Source organism: Lissotriton vulgaris, chromosome 2_1 (genome assembly GCF_964263255.1).
Source record: "Lissotriton vulgaris chromosome 2_1, aLisVul1.2, whole genome shotgun sequence".
NCBI lineage: Eukaryota > Metazoa > Chordata > Amphibia > Caudata > Salamandridae > Lissotriton > Lissotriton vulgaris.
This window is the reverse complement of record NC_141687.1, coordinates 351,671,230-351,688,164: the sequence shown is the minus strand read 5'-3', so window position 1 is coordinate 351,688,164 and position 16,935 is coordinate 351,671,230. Positions and strand designations below refer to the sequence as shown.

Below are 16,935 nucleotides of genomic sequence, written 5' to 3'. Positions count from 1 at the left end.
CAAGTATTTGCACAAATTTGTCCTAAATAAAATTGTATCGGTACCACGTTACTACCTCTCCTTTTCTACTAAAATATGGATGAAATTTAAATTGGCCAATAGGAAAGGGACAGGTAAGACGACAAAGGTTCCCTAAATTTGACCCACTCTCAGGGACCTATTTGTCAGTGGTTTCTATGATAAAATGTGTCTGTGGTAATGCGACCATTCCCATTGAAAATTGTCTCCGTACCCCAAGCTGTAAGAAATGATCGAGACACCCCCATCTACCCAAAATGCCCCCAGTTTGGTATCAGCCACCCTGAACGAGAACTTGAAAAATGCCCCTTGCTCCGATTCGCTGTGTCCCTAATCGTTTTCCACAAGATCCCTCCTTCCCGGAGGATAAGTTTAATAATTGTTTCAAACCACCCCTCCCGAGTTTTTGTAGTAACCAAGTTGCGAGGATTTATATAGAAAGTTAGAAGGATGTGTGCAAAGTTGAAAATTAGATTGAAAATCGAAAGAACTTGTTGCAGTAAGCCTGGTTGATAATAAAATGTTTTTATGTAATGCAGATTTGTTTAGCCTATGTTCACCCCTCAGAAGGATGCCTATCAGACTATGGTGACTAGCACGTTACACTTTTTCGTGAAATACAAAGCCCTGAAAACCAGCCTAGCCTTGCAAGACTCGTACTAGGAAAATAGGTCTCTACCGGAAGAACTGACATCTACTATGATAAACGTTTGCAATAAATGAGTACCAGACCCCGTACCTATTACAAATGAACGTAATAACCATCAAAGCACCAAAGAATTAGCCACAAAAGGAAGTTGTAAGGAATCCAGCAAACCCATCATCAATTGCATATACGCTAGCCGCAAGGATCTCCAATGTAGCGAGTGCTTACCCCAGTTGCTTGATGTTGGGAGAGAAATAGACTTATGTAATTACCTTCTTCTGCAATATCTCTAAAGACTGTCTTTTCAAAACTCATTTAAGGGTATCACTGTCGGAGAAGGAAGAGACCGGATGTGGGAGCACGCGGCCTGACAGCGGATTGTGGAACATCAGCGACGGAGGCCGAGGCGAGACCACAGCAGTAAGGAGACGCCGGACGGGGCATGGTTTCAGACGAAGCTAAGGAAAGGGCTGACCTGAAGCCCCTGCTATATGATCAACGTGTGCCAAAAGCCCCCGCTCTCTGAACATGGTTACGGACTCGCCTGTCGAAAACTCTCCGCCTCCCCCTGATCTACTCCCGACTTGGCCTTGCTCCATCCCCTCCTCCTCCGACCTACCATAAGGACTGTTCACACCCGCACCTTTCCATCCGAACTCCCAAATTCCTCCAAATCCTACTGAGCTACCCAGAGAAGAGTACTCCCTGCGTCAGAAGGGAGGGAGCTCCGACTAAATAGACCACGAACTATGTTAAACCCCAGAACGGTGACCTAGAACTCCACCAAGGGTCGCCCCCAAAGAAAAGCTAAACAAAGTCTGTGGTTCTGCCCGCTACCAAACACCCTGAAGATGATGGAAGCAACAGGAAATGCCCGCCACAGAGACTCAAGATACGAACAGATCTCACAATTCTGGAACAATCGCATTTTTTTATTGCAAATCAATGCTCTGCGCTACAAAAGAAAGTGCACCTGTTCCAAAACCGTAACGCATTGCTCCTATGGGGTCTGGCGAAACAAAGCAAAAAGTACCCCTGCCCGCAGACCTCCAACGACTCAATCCACATGAACATTTCTGTTGATAGGTAATCCAGGTGCTCAACAGTGCTGACAGAAGACGACAAAGGACAACGAGAACTCTGACATTTTTTACTGTATCTCCTTTCTCTCCCAATCACCATTGGACTGACTATGCACCCGCCGTATACAAAAAGGACTTACTTATATGATAACTCACCAGTTCTTATTCTATGATCTGTACCCAACGCCCTCACTGCGTAATTCTAGTCTGATATTGCATTACGATGATTTTTCCTGCAACCAACTTAACAATGAACCCGCTTACTAGATGATGAGATTTTTCAATGTGATGTTTATAAAATGATGTATATGCGCAGTTCCTTTGCCTAAGCCCCTCTCCCTTACTTATGATCGCTGCATATAGGTGTAGATAGGAAATAGGCCAGCAAGATGTCTTGGAAATGTTAAAGGGAGGACTGTGAAAAATAAATACAATCTTGGTGAACATTATCTGCGCCATCTTGCCCCTTTTCGAGCCCATTCGTGCGCGTAAGCGGCAGCCATTTTGAATGCCATGGCCTCCCTGCCCCTTGCTGATAGCCAGCGCGTCTCTCTCTCCCTTTAACCTCGCAAGCATCCCCCGCACACTGACAAACCCCCCGCTCTCTCATGCCTTGGGTCATAAACCCCTCTTCAGCGCAGCTCCACCACTGAATCCCATCCTGTTCCCAGCGCGACACCTCCCCTCATTCCTTTCATGGCCTCAAACCCCTTTAATGCAAACCCCTTTTTTCCTGCGTCCCCGTTTGTCTTCCCTGTTCCCAGGCCGCCACCTGGCTCTGCGGATACTGTTTATTACCCCGTACAGTAGGAAGCTTCCCCTCCCCATCAAAAGACCCCCGAACCGATCAAAGCCCCCACCCCATGAGATCCGATCAACCCCATGCATTCCGTGAATCGGCGGAATGCCCTGCTGTGCAATGACCATCACCTGTTGTGACCAAGGTGGGGAATCCAACTGTAAATGTATGTGGGAACGGGTCTGAAGGGGGGGATTCCGAGGATGTTCTTTCATGTGCTAAAGTATTGCGGGAATGTGTTATGTGCAATAAAGGTTGTAAACCCTAGTATAAGAGGCCAGGCCTCAGAGATGTGGTTAGAGCACCTCGTGACGATACTTGCTGTCTGAATTGATGTGTTCTCCTCCGGAGAGAATAAAATCCTCGTTTCCCGCCTTCCAGTCTCCAGCGCCTGCTTCTTCATTGATTAATATTGGTGGGTCATAGAGGCGATACCGCCGGGCAACATAAAAGGGTTTTTGGTTACCGGTTGTCTTTGGAACCCTTTTTAACACTTGCAGCAAGTAAACTAGAGGTTGAAGCGACGTGGGGCGTGGGAGTGAACATTGCCAGCAGGCCCTTCTAGACAGCCTCTGCACAGACCCTTTTAGGCATAAGGAGGGGTGTAGGGGGTGCCCGAGGTAGGTATCCTGGCAGGCAGACAGGCCCCATGCACAAGCTTACCCCAGGAGGAATGCAGGGGTGAGGGGTCCTCCCTTAGGGAGCGGCCCTCCCAGGTCCCTTTGGCAGGAAAGGGAGGTATGCGGAGTAGAGTACACTACTGGGACCAGTCATACTCTCCCTCAAAGGCCCAATGTGTGCATATGCAGGAACAACTCTAGATATGGATTGCATATGAATTTTTAATGTATTAGCATCTATGTTATGGGTAGGCATCAAAAAATGTAATCAATGTTTTACGGTATATGGGCTACTGCTCACGAACTCTAATCCAGGGAAGGGTCTCAGTCATACCAGCACATATACATAGCTTCAGTGTGAGACGGGTGGGATCATAAAGACTTGAGTAGGGTGCATCCATGAATACCCGTTCTGTGCCCCCCATGCCTCCCCATCTCCTTATGCAGAGGGTAGCTCATGTTTAAACCCTTCTAGTGCGGGAAGGGTAAGGTAAGACCTCCTCAGCCAGGTTATAATTTATGGGCACGTCTTCTGCATCCTCCATGCCTCTCCAGCTCCCAATGCAGACAGCAGCTCGGATTTAAATGCCTGTTGTGTGCGAGGGGTGGGATCAGAATCCCTCAGAGAGGTTATAATGTGTGGGTACTTGTTCTGTATCCTCCTGCCTCTCCTGCTCCTTAATGCAGACTGTAGCTCATATTTTAATACCTTTATCATATAAGGGGTGGGAGAAGAACCCATAGATAAGGCTCTAGTACACAGGCACCTACTCTGTTTCCCCGCGCCTTTCCTGACCCATAATGCAGACAATAGCTCAGATTTAATTGCCTCTGGTGTGTAAGGGACAGCATCACAATCCATATGTATGGTTCCAATACCGGTACCTATTCTGTATCCCTCATTCCTCGCCGGCTCCATCATACAGGTAATGGCTCAGATATAAATGCCTTTGGTGGGTAATGTACGGACTAGAACCGATCAGTAAGGTTCTAGTACAGGGGTACCTATTCTGTACCCTGCACCCCTTTCCGGCTCATGCATGCAGAGAGTAGCCCAGATTTAAATGCCACTGGTGTGTAAAATGCAGCATTAGAACAAATCAGTAACGTTCTAGTATAGGGCCTCTTGTCCTGTATCCACCCACACCCCTCCTGCTCATGTAGGCAGACAGTAGCTCAGATTTAAATGTCTCTGGTGTGTAAGGGACAACATCAGAACCCACCTCATAGGTTCTAGTACAGGGCTATCTGTTTTGTATCCTGCACCCCTCTCCGGTACTGCACACTAGCAGTAGATCAGATTTAAATGCCTCTGGTGTGTGAGGGGCAGCTTCAGAACCCACCGAAAAGGTTCTCTAGTACAGGGGCACTTGTCCTGTATCCCCACGCCCCTCCGGCTCCTGCTCCTGCATGCAGACAATAGCTCAGATTTAAATGCCACTGGTGTGTAAGGGGCAGCGTCAGAACCAATCATTGAGGTTCTAGTACAGAGGCACTTGTTCTGTCCCCCCCCCCCACCTCCCCTCCGGCTCCTGCATGCAGATAATAGCTCAGATTTAAATGCCACTGGTGTGCAATCAGTAAGGTTCTAGTAGAGGGGCACTAGTTCTGTTTTCCCCACGCCCCTCCGGCTCCTGCTCCTGCATGCAGACAATAGCTCAGATGTAATGCCACTGGTGTGTAAGGGGCAGCGTCAGAACCAATCAGTGAGGTTCTAGTACAGGGGCCCTTGTTCTGTTTCCCCCACGCCCCTCCGGCTCCTGCATGCAGACAATAGCTCAGATTTAAATGCCACTGGTGTGCAATCAGTAAGGTTCTAGTAGAGGGGCACTTGTTCTGTTTTTCCCACGCCCCTCCGGCTCCTGCTCCTGCATGCAGACAATAGCTCAGATGTAATGCCACTGGTGTGTAAGGGACAGCGTCAGAACCAATCAGTGAGGTTCTAGTACAGGGGCCCTTGTTCTGTTTCCCCCACGCCCCTCCGGCTCCTGCATGCAGACAATAGCTCAGATTAAAACGCCTCTGTTTCTTTGTGCACTGAAAGTAACTTTCGCTATTTTTATCCTGACAGTGTCCTGGAAATGATGGCTGTTTGTTAAATACCATTTCCAAAATGCAATTATGGAAGTGAGTAGATTAAAAGAAATAATGCAGGTACTTCTAGGAGAGCGGGCTCATGCTGGCGGTTTATTTGTTTCCCTAGCATGCTCTTGGCACCCTCTCGCAGAATTGTTTTGCAATATGTATATAATCAGCGTGCCAAGCTCAGCTGGAAGCAGGGGCAATCAATTATCCGGAATGACAACGCCTTTATTGTTATTTATGTGTTTGTTGGGGACAGGGCGGTTATTCTCGTTTCCTCCCCCCTCCCCCGCTTAGGAAGCTCTCTCATTAACGCCCAGCCCCGGCCCCACCCCCGCACATTCATATTCGCGGGGATTGCTGGGGTGAAGTGTTTCTCAAGCCTGCCCTGCTGCAGCCACAGATTGACCCAGTGGCTAGTCTCGTGGGAGCCAGTCACAGCAAACCTTCTACCCATTGTCACAGACCGGGCCATCTCCCATCACACCTCTACCCTTCCCCCATCATTGGGTGCGTTTCCCCACCACAGGAAGGCAATTACCCATCACACCCAGGCATTCCTCCAAATATGCCCAATGGAAATCCCTTGCGATGGTTACCTCTTGCAGATTGTGCCACCACCATGGCAAAATTTAGGCTCATTTAGGGGGTCATTACTATGGCGGCGAGACTGCCCCGATGGGCTGGCGGTCTGACAGCCATCGTAAGGCCATTCCCCGCCCGCCACGTTACGATGGCTGGCAGTTCCATGGCATTGTGAAACTAACCACCACGCATCTGACGGGCTCCTGGAGCCCACCGGTGCTGCGGAGGGCCTCCCAATCCCTGCATTGATGGCGGTGCCTACCAGGCATTGCCGTTGCCGTAGGGATTAGGATTTCCTCCCCACCAGCCTATCCATGGCAGCTCACCCGTCATGAGAAGACTGGCGGCGATGGACATTGTGGGCCCGTAGAGTGCCCCACTTACCCCCTGGCACATTTCTTTTGGTGTAGGGGTGCACCTATGGTTCCCTCCTATATATCCCTGAACCAAGTAACAGGCACCACACGTAGCACGGGGATATGTAAAACATCCCTGTTTTACATTGCGGCTGAGGCTGAAGCCAGCAGCACCTGCCGCTATGTAAAAGGTGCCCAGTGCGACCGCCATGGTGGCTGTCGCAATATAATTTAGCCTATGGACCGCCACCTTGTAGGCGGGCGGTCCTAAGTACGATACAATGGGGGACGAATTGAAGTCCGTCCGCAATCGTAATGAGCCCCTTAACCCGTATTTGTCCAAATCTGATGTACGCATGCTGCACTTTATTAAAATCACTTTTTTTTAAGTACAGTACTCGCCTTTGTTCAGATGCAATGGAACTTCTTTTTAATTTAGAGATCTCAATGGAACTGGCAAGGCTAGCAAAATTTACATGACAACTGCAAAGACTCGTAATTGAAAGTCAAGCCTTGTGCTAACATTGATGAAATTTAAATTGTTTTAATGGTGGATCATATATCCATTTGTAATGGCTTTCATTCTTTCCTTTTAATTGAATTAATTTGATACTAACTAAATGAAAAAATCTGTTGAGTTTTAAGTAAGACTAAATAAGGGTTTTGAAAGGATATACTGTGCATGTTTTTTATAAAAAATTTAAAAATTGAAACAAACAAAAAAATGCATTAATTCATTCCTTCATCACAGGTTGCTTTCAAGCATCACAACCGAGGCTTATCCTATCACACGATCGTTTCCCATCACAACCCCGGCCATCGCTCATCACACCTCAAGCCTTCTCCCATCACCGATTTTGTTCCAGCATCATACTAAGCAGTAATCCATCACAGGGGGCATGGTGAATGTATCCATCATAGTAAGGCAACCCCCCCCCCCCCCACCCCCCATATCCTTTATTTTTGCATCAATCCGAGGCATTGCCCGATCACAAGCTTCCTTTTCTGATCACATCCAGGAATTCTCCTAGCATAGGGTGACCTTTCCCATCATATCCAGGCTTTCCCCCATCACAGGGTGCATTTTCTGATCACACCCAAGCATTCCCCCGTCACTAGGTGCCTTTTCTTATCAAATCCAGTGATTCATCCAATACAGGGTGTCTTTTCTTATCAGATCCAGGAATTTATCCAACACAGGGTGCCTCTCCTCGTCACACCCAGGCATTCCTGCCTCAAAGGATGCCTTTTCTCACTGCATCTAGGCCTGTCCCCGTCATAGGTGTCTTTCTTCATCAGATCCAGCAATTCTCCCATCACAGGGTGCCTTTTTTCCCATCGATTTCAGGCTGTCCTCCATCACTGGGCGCATTTTCATCACAAGGGTCGCTTCCTTTCACATCCACTGCTGTTCCCAACCACATGCAGTGCGTTTACTTGACACGCCCCTTGAATGCTCACCTCCTCCAATGCCCAGGCCATCACACGTAGAGTCCTCCAACGTCCCATGCATTATACAGTTTCAATATGCCATTTGTACACAGTCTTTTAAAACCTTTGGGGGCCCACAGCACGTTTCCTGTTGGATGAGCATGTCTCTACCTTGTTTGTTATGCATGGTTGAAAGAATGTTGGCTGAGGTGTGCTTAAAGGAGTCACATTGGCTGGTTTGTAGCAGGCATGTCACAGTGAACATTGCATGACGGTCCAAATGGCAGTTTGCACGCACAGGCCGAATAGTACTTGTGAGTTGTGACCGCCCTGTTGGGTATTATGTTTTAGGAAACAGCCAGGTGTTCACTGCTCTTCTAAGCTCCTCATGACTGCTGATTATTCTTATTTTCTTCTGGGCGATTTGTAAATTTGATTCTAATCACGACCTGAGTTTTGCATCCACAAAGTATTCCACGCCAAGGCCTGCAAATTCTTCATTCACGCCCAGCTCCTCATCACATACACTACATTCCGTGCCACATACAGTGTATTCCCTTGTTGCTTCCTGTGCATTTCCCATTCACCCAAGGACATTCCTCGTTGCCTACAGTCTATTCCCTTTCCACTTCCTGTGCATTTCCCATTCACCCCAGGACATTCCCCATCCCATGCAGTGTATTCGCTCATCACTCTTCGTGCATTTCCTGTTCTCTTCAGGACATTCTCCATCTTATACAGTGTTTTCCCTCCTCACATCCTGTACATTTCCCATTCACCCGTAAGCCATTGCCAACCGCAAACAATGCATTCACATTCACTGCATTCCCTTGTCACGACCTTTGTATTTACCATTCACCCCGGACATTTCTTGTCACATACAGTGTATTCCCTCGTCACTTCCTGAGCATTTCTCATTCATCCCCAGGACATTCCTCGACACATACAGTGTATTTACTCATCACATCCTATGCATTTTCCCATTGCATGCAGAACATTACTTGGGGTAGGTGGATCTCGCGGAGGTTCACTCCGCAGAATTCCATAGAGTTACAGCTAAACTCTGCAAGATTCCACAAAATTCCGCCAACAGGTGGAAAATATGCAGCTCGCACTGCTCTCGCTGCAATGTAGTGCTGGTAGAGCTAAATGAGCTACCGGCTCAACCAGCACAAACGGCAACTTGCGTTGCGCAAGAGTGCGTTGCCATTTCAGCTGATTTTGCTGCAGCTCGAATGGAAAATCTACTCGTGTTGCAGCAAATTTACTCAAATGGCAGCCCTCTGACCGCGACTACTCGTGAACGTCGGTGACCCCCATGCTAGAAAATCACGCTACGGGATGCCACATTTCGCTTGCATATCCTAGAGCCTCGCTGGAGAAAAATTCCACCGCGCACGATCGGCAAAACTTGGCCAGCAATCGGCATTAAAGAGTAACACAGATTGGCCACAATTCTGTCAGTTCCACAGGCGGAACGGAACATTCTGCCCACCCCTAGAAATTACCCATCACATGTAGGTTATTCTCCATCCTATACAGGACATTCCCTATCACATACAGGACATTCCCTATCACATACAGGACATTTTCCATCTCATACAAGACAATCGCCATCACACACTGGGCATTTCCCATAACATACAGAACATTCCCCATCACATACAGGGCATGTCCCATCGCATGCAGGACATTCCCCATCACATACAGGGCATGTCCCATCGCATGCAGGACATTCCCCATCACATACAGGGCATATCCCATCGCATGCAGGACATTCCCCGTCACATACCGGGCATTTCCCATCACATACAGGACATTTACCATCACATACAGGACATTCCCCATCACATACAGGGCATTTCCCATCACATACAGGACATTTACCATCACATACAGGGTATTTCCCATCACATACAGGACATTCCCCATCACATACAGGGCATTTCCCATCACATACAGGACATTCCCCATCACATACAGGGCATATCCCATCGCATGCTGGACATTCCCCATCACATACAGGGCATTTTCCATCACATACAGGACATTCCCCATCACATACATCTCTTCAAAATGGGATGTATCACGTTCCAGCCTCTTGCAGGAACAGCCCCATCTTTTATCAAGTCAAAAATCGTCCCCTACATCCCCAGCAGACAACTCCGATCCTCCTCTCTGTCCCTACTGGTGGTGCCCAGATTCAAGAGGAGCAGAATGGGAGGCTCAATGTTCTCCGTTCGAAACTCCGCAATTTTGGAATTCTCTACCTTTCCAAATGAGATCAACACCCTCGTACCTGGAGTTCCGGAGCACCCTGAAAACCAATTTGTTTGCACAGGTTTTTAAAATCTAAGCCCCTTCACCCTCTCACTCAGGTATCATTTTCCTCTACAGCGCCATGAAACCGCTTGGTGTATGTAATATTTTTAAATTCAAATTCAAATACAGGGCATATCCCATCGCATGCTGGACATTCCCCATCACATGCATGACATTTTCCATCACATACAGGACATTCCCCATCACATACAGGACATTTCCCATCACATACAGGGCATATCCCATCGCATGCGGTGCCCTCCTCTTTGCATGCCGGGCCTTGCTCCTCACATACACTGCCTTCCCCATCACTCACTGCCACATTCAGTTCAGGGCCAAGGATCCCTGCTTTGGCTCCGGTCATTGGCAGTCTTCGTGCTCATTATCTCCACGCGACCTCTATGACACATCCTGATAAAATATTTCTAAGAATACAGTCAATTTTCAGCAAAGCTGATGTAAATACGTTTGATCCACTATCTGTCAGGCAGTTATTATATTTAATTAACAGGGAGGTCATAGCGCCATGTCAAAGGTCAGGGAGGAGGACAGCTGACAGATGAGAAACCGTGGCACAAGAACAAGGGCGCAGTAAGCACTGATAAACCTGCTTTCAATGCAGTCACTAATTGCGAATAACCGCCCCCGAAGGAACAAAACACGTACAGTGAAAATGTGTTTCTCAAAAGGCAATTTGTGGTTGTGGCATCGGGAGCTCTAACACTTAAAACACACCTGAGATAGCGCTCACTCCACGCAAGGATGCCCCTAGGATAAGGCCGGAAGGGAGCCACTGGGTTCCACAAAGATGTACCCCGGGCCGTATGTGTGTTAGTGCATGTAGTGACGCGTGGACGGCTGCTGTGTCTTCATGGACCTTGGGCCAACGTGAGCGGCTCTTAGGAAACAGTTCCTCTCCGCTGGCGGTATTTATACAACTTTCTGACATCTCTTTCTTTCATTTTTTCTACCCCAAAGACGCAATCTTAAAGAATGTTATAGCAATGTACAGAGAGTGCAGGAACAGAACGATACCTCAGTACACAGAGTGAAAAATGGATGCAACATCTGGTTTACGTCCCTAGTCATGGCTACAGGTTAGATTAGCGACTGCAGTTTATTTATTTATGGAGCTTTATATAGCGCACCCTTGGCCCGAGGACATCGGAGCGCTACACAGTGTCAGCACCCGCAGCATATGCTTGAGATACATTTAGAGTAAATACAAACACACAGTGACAGAAAGTGACGAGGCAAATGAGGAAAACTGAATAGGCGACAACTACTTAAGGTACATTAGGAGTAAATACAGATACATTAAAATACTCATCGCAGTATGTGCATTGGTGGGTAGTGTAGGTGAAGGAAGTGAACATTCTGTAAAGGGGAGGTGGGGGCAGAGGAACTAGTGCAGTAGAGCGGAGGTGGGAGTAGCAGGTGGGGGGGGTGGGGGCTGGATCACCCACCACAATAAATGCCTCTCTAGGGAGGAAGAGGTTGATAGTCCCAACTGGCCACCTCGACAGCAAGTCTCCATGTGAGCCCCCAATACACACCAGAGGGGCAGGACATGCTTGGGTTGGTTCTAGAGGCCGCCTATAGCGCCTGGATGTCCAGTTCTGATCTCAGAAGCACTAGCATGGCAGTGCGCTCTCCTCCACTCTCAGGAGGCACCCGCCACACATTGCTTCACGAGTACAGCCGAGGGGACGATACTCGCCTTATTGCCAAATAGGCAGATTCTGGGTAATATCTGTACTCCCGAAGCGAACACATTTTGGGTGATCCAATAATGGTGGATTTTGCAGTTTTTTCCCGGTATTTCTGACAATTCCTATTGTCAAACAGGCACAAGTGTTCCAAAAACACTAAAATCTGTAAAAATGTTCTGCATCCCGGTAAATCTGCCTGCCCGGACTCTGAAGTCCCACTCTGCAATTCCGACATGTAAAGACTTTGATTGGAATATGTAGAATAAAAAATGCTCATATCCATACTGTACATGTCTGGGTGAAAATACAAAAAAATACCAAAGGCACTAAGTATGGAATCAATATGGAATTAACAAGAAAAGCCCCCCCCCCCCCCGCCCCCTTCTGAACACAGATTCTCAGTCTCACACTAGGTCCCCGTCCACAGAATACAGATGTATAACTCCCTGTCGGTATGTTCTGTATTAGACATCACTTTTATATCGGAAGTTTTAAACCTGATACTTTCTCTGCTCTGTCACTGACAACTCGCTAATATTTCTTTGAATTCTCTGATGTTTAGTCTTCCTGAGGTTGCGTGTCTGAGAGTTGTAACAGGGACCCTTCCAGCGGGTCAGTGATTTTTCTCGCAGGCTAAACTTGAACTGCTTCTCAGGGTTCCGTTCTTTGGCAATATTCGGCAACCGTGATTCATTTTGGAGATTCATATTTTAGGAAAACACGATCCATCAAAATATAACAAGTGGGGAGAAACAGAGGAAATCTACTTCTTATACTATATATGATGAAATCTAAGGGCCGGACCTTTAATCCCAGCTGCCCCGCTTAAACAAATTGTGTGATCTTGGTAAAATCGCATTTTCTCCCAGCGCTTTAGATCTCTAATCTAAACTGCGTCTGCTTGTCAGGGGGTGTATTAAAGGGCTAGAAAAGTCTAGGCATGTCTCGAGGAGTCTCTGGGCAATCGAAAGGTCGTGAACTGTCTTCTGAAAATAACAAGAATGCCACTTCAGGTCGCGCGAGGCAAATAATGAATTCCTCGGGCAGAGGGGTATTTATGTATTTATAGGAGTGATTCAAAGCCCCATCCAACATCTACTCTCAGCACACGCTTCATCACAGGGCACTCTGAAACTCCCGCCAAAACTTTGACAAGAGACTTCTTCGAATAGGCAGGACCCCAGTGTACGGCCCAACGCTCTGCCTCCCCAGGACTGAGCTTGATCTTGGGGTTGGGGTGCTAAGGGGCTTCAACACGCCCTCAGAGCACCGGTTCGGCTGGTAGTTACCCCTCAGCGGGTGCCACACCATTTGCCATTAACCTCACTTCATGAGCGCAGCGCTCGAAAACGCGGCTCATTGTCGGAACAAATTGCAGCATAAAAATTCTATTATTCGGGCAGAGAGAATGATTAAATGCCATTTCTATTTGCAACAAAATGAGATTATCGGAAAGGAGTAATTATGGGAGACCCCAGGCACTCAGCTCCCCGAACAGAGGGATCTGTCAAGCACGGATCCCGCCATTGGAATCCAATTTTTCGGTTTAACATGAAGGCGAGTTATTGAAAAGCATCCGTCAAGGAGCTTTCGGGGCCCGAGAGAGTGATTAAACCAGGGAGGAATTAAAAGCAAAAGAAAAAAAGAGTTCACTTTGTTAAATGCTCATTAAGATGGGAGCAGTACCGAACGATTCTGGTGAGGGAGGGGTTGGGGTGAAGTGCTCCAGGAAGGACCGACTGTGCGGGAGTATCCGAGAGACAAGTGAGGGGAAAGGGAGTCAGGAAGACACTGGAGGGCACACGGAGGGAGCCACGGGGCAGGAGTATCCGAGGCCCCATCCCAACCAGGGTAAGACGGGCCCTTCATAATATAGGGGGTATATGAGGCACCAAGGCGGCGCCAACTGTGCAGGACAATTCGAGAGTCGAGCGAGGGCATGGCGGGAAGAACCATTACAAGGAAAAGCAGAAAGAGGAATAGAGGGCGAGCATCACTGAATGGGTGAATTGAGGGGGGGGGGGGTCCCAAAGGGGCCCCAAGGGGCCGGAAGGTAAACAGAGAACTAGGGACTACGATAAGAGCAGAGGGTCTGTGAGTGATCTAGCTAACCGTCAGAGGGTAGGGGCAGACCCCCAGAAAGGACACCATAGAGGGAGGTGCACGTCAGAGGCAGGAGAGATTCGAGCATTGGGCAAAGAAGTTCTTATCCGAGAGAGCGCGGATACCTCAGGGGCCCCGCCAGGGGGCGGCAGAAGTGACACCACACTAAAATGCAGGAAAACAAACTGGAGGGACGTCACCAATGAGAAGCAGGAGGCCCACCAGGAACTTCCTCAGAGTGCACGAGAGAGGCCACGAGAGACCTCAGAACTCGCGTGAATGATTTATGAGGGACCTCGCAGGAGGTCAGAGTGATAAAGTGGAGATATCACGAGTGACAGGACAGGAGAGACAACGGAGCGAGAGGACCATCAGAATTACATGGCATGAGACTATGGGGGCCGAAGGAGGACAGCCTCTGACCTCAGAGGGCAGGGGCGGAGCAGAAGTCCCCTCACCTGAGGACAAGGGGCGTATGGCATGGCCCCCAACTCAAAGGACAAGAGGGGCCTCAACGCAGGGCGTGAACACACACGAGGGACCTTATCATTGGACAGTTTGACTCGTATGAGGGACCTCAGAGGGCGTGGAAATGACCCATGAAAGGTTTGAATGAGGGACTTCATGAGAGGGCAGGAGAAGGGCAACAAGGCAGCAATAAGGTATGAAGGACCGCAAAGGGCAAGTCAGGGGCTGAGGAGAGACTCGTCAAATGACAAGTGAAGTACGAGAGGGCCCAGGAGTGACCTCTTTCGAGAGCAGTCGGAGGCTCCCCACCCGGGCTGGTGGGGTCAAGGAGTGACTGGGACGACGCTAGGTGAACGTGAAAGGTTACTTTTACAGGCGGCGTCTTTGAAAAGCAAGGCGCGGGGAGCCCCCGGTGCCTGCTTACCTTCTGTCCGGGCGTGCAGCAGGAGAGCGGCGAGCAGCAGGCAGGCAGCAAACATGGTGCACGGAGATCCCTCGCCGTCCGCGTGGACCCGGATCCAGCCTCCTCCTCCTCCCGGCTAGCTGGCACCGAAATACTTTGTGCAGAAGAGAGCTCTGGAGCAGGGTGAGGAGACACACTGGGGGGCCACAGGGGCTTCGAAGAGGAGGACCGAAGGGGCCGCAGGAGGCTCAGTGACGCCCCTCCCTGGGCTGGGGAAGCAGGCAGCTTGCTGGGGCTGGCAGCGGCTCTGTTGTGTGATTGCAATCAGCTGAAGTGGGGAGGGAGGGGGCTCGGAGCTGGCGGCAGTGGCAGCGGATCCCGCTCTCAGCCGCTCGCAGAGCCTTGCTGCTTTCAGCACCAGAGACAGCTCCTAGTGTCTGAGAGGAGCATAGCAGCACCGGAGGAGGGACAGCAACCACCGTAAAACCCCGAAGAGAGGCGCCGCTAATAACTGCGATGCGTATAGCCACGCAAATGAGGGACATAAATACGATCGAACAACCTATTCGAACCCAGATTCAGCCAGTTGCAGCGGCCAGATGCTGAAGGGAGGGGTATCATATACCATCCAGCCCTTATGAAGAGACTAGAAGAAAAAAGCCCAGTGCCTGGCTCAAGGGGCATTCGACAATAGATAATTAGCACCAGTGTTCAGATGAGGGACATTATCTAAAATAAACCAGAGCATAGCTATGCAGAAACACATCCTGTCACAGATGTCAAAGGCTATCAACACAAGATAAAAAGCACCAGTGGTGAAAGGAGCGACACTATTTTATGAACAGTACTCAACGGTACTGGAAAAAAGACATCGCATTTGCATAAGACCAGAGGAGTCTAACACGAGAAAAAAAATAAAACATACCAGTGTTCAAATGAGGGGCATCAATCACCATTAATAACCTAAACCTATCTAGGCTGTCTAAAATCAGAATTAAAGGGCTAGAGTTGAAAGGAGGGCCACGAGCTACTGTAAAGCAAAGGCACGTTTCACAATAGAGATGAGGCACCAGTGTTGAAAGGAGGGCTATCAACTATATAAAACACTTAAGAGAAGCACATAACAGAGAACCTCCGAAAGAACTAACGCGTGGTAGGAACTGAGGGACTTCTAAAACCAGATGTAAAGCACTCGTGCTGAAAGTAGGAATAACTGCCGTAAAACATCTAATACAGACCCCCTGCAGGAAAAGCACATTGTTCCACACACCACGAGACAGCAAATCACAAACCCCTAAAGGACACGTGTTGAGATGGGAGAATGCGTCGACCTTGAACGATCAAACAGGAAATTATGAAGAAGAGTGGAACATGTCAGAACCCTAAAGACGGCTGTTTCAAAGAATAAAAAAACACATCCAACACGGAGAGTGAAAGGAGGCACGGGTCCTATCGTGTCAGAGGAAGGAGGCAACAACTGCTATCACCGCTCCCCAAACAGAGACCATTACATGAGACCGAGCCTGAGCTACCACAGGCATCTAATACTAGCGCCCAATCGCCAAGCTTCAGTGCTGAAAGTAGGAGCAGCCCCTGGGGTATACGAGAAGCCTGTCCCCACCAGAAGGATGGACAGCAAATACCTACACGCACCGCCTAAAATTCAGCACTCTAGAATACGTATTATGTGTCAAATACATGGAAGCATACAATGCATTAGCGGTCGAGGCCTAACACGTGAATAGCAGAGAACCGTGGACTTGATCCTACGCGCAAGAGTAAATGTACACGCGAAGACATCTTTTCCATTCCAAAAATCTTTATTTCGATCACAGATCATAAAAGATGCATGACATTTATACAAAATTAAAAACGAATTAAACACAGTGTGATCCAATAATTAAAACATGTTAAAAAAAGACGCGGAAAGATCAGTCTGTAACTTTCGAGGAGTCTTTTTATACAAGTCTTTTAACCCATCGGCTTCGAGTGTACCACATGGAGGTTACAAATTTCGAGAGGGCAAAGACTACAGTGGGAGAGAGGTCTGTCTTTAAAACTCTATAAGCAGATTGGAAAGATCTAAAACCCAGGTTCCTGAGTAGAGGGACTAACCAGTATTTCCTGCTCCTCTCATAGCCCTTGCAGAAGAAGACAACGTGGACGTCATCCTCCTTCGGGTGTGCACACACTGGGCAAGTTTCTATGGAGGAGCGGCATGACCAGGACGCTGTGAATGATGCTAGGGGGAGAGTTCTGTATCTCCATTGCAAAAATAATTTCCTCGTTAATACAGGAGACATTCGAG

The 16,935-nt window shown here is 48.5% G+C and overlaps 1 protein-coding gene across 2 annotated transcripts in view; it reads right to left on the bottom strand.

Moving 5' to 3' along the window:
• SEZ6 (seizure related 6 homolog) overlaps positions 1–15,032 on the bottom strand; it is a 1,086,274-nt gene extending 1,071,242 nt beyond the window's left edge. For both annotated transcript variants that reach the window (XM_086955133.1, XM_086955132.1), the window contains exon 1: positions 14,649–15,032. In XM_086955133.1, the coding sequence (XP_086811259.1) occupies positions 14,649–14,703 (55 nt within the window). In that variant the 5' untranslated portion in view covers positions 14,704–15,032. The remainder of the gene's footprint in view (positions 1–14,648) is intronic.
• Between the last annotated feature and the right edge of the window lie 1,903 nt (positions 15,033–16,935).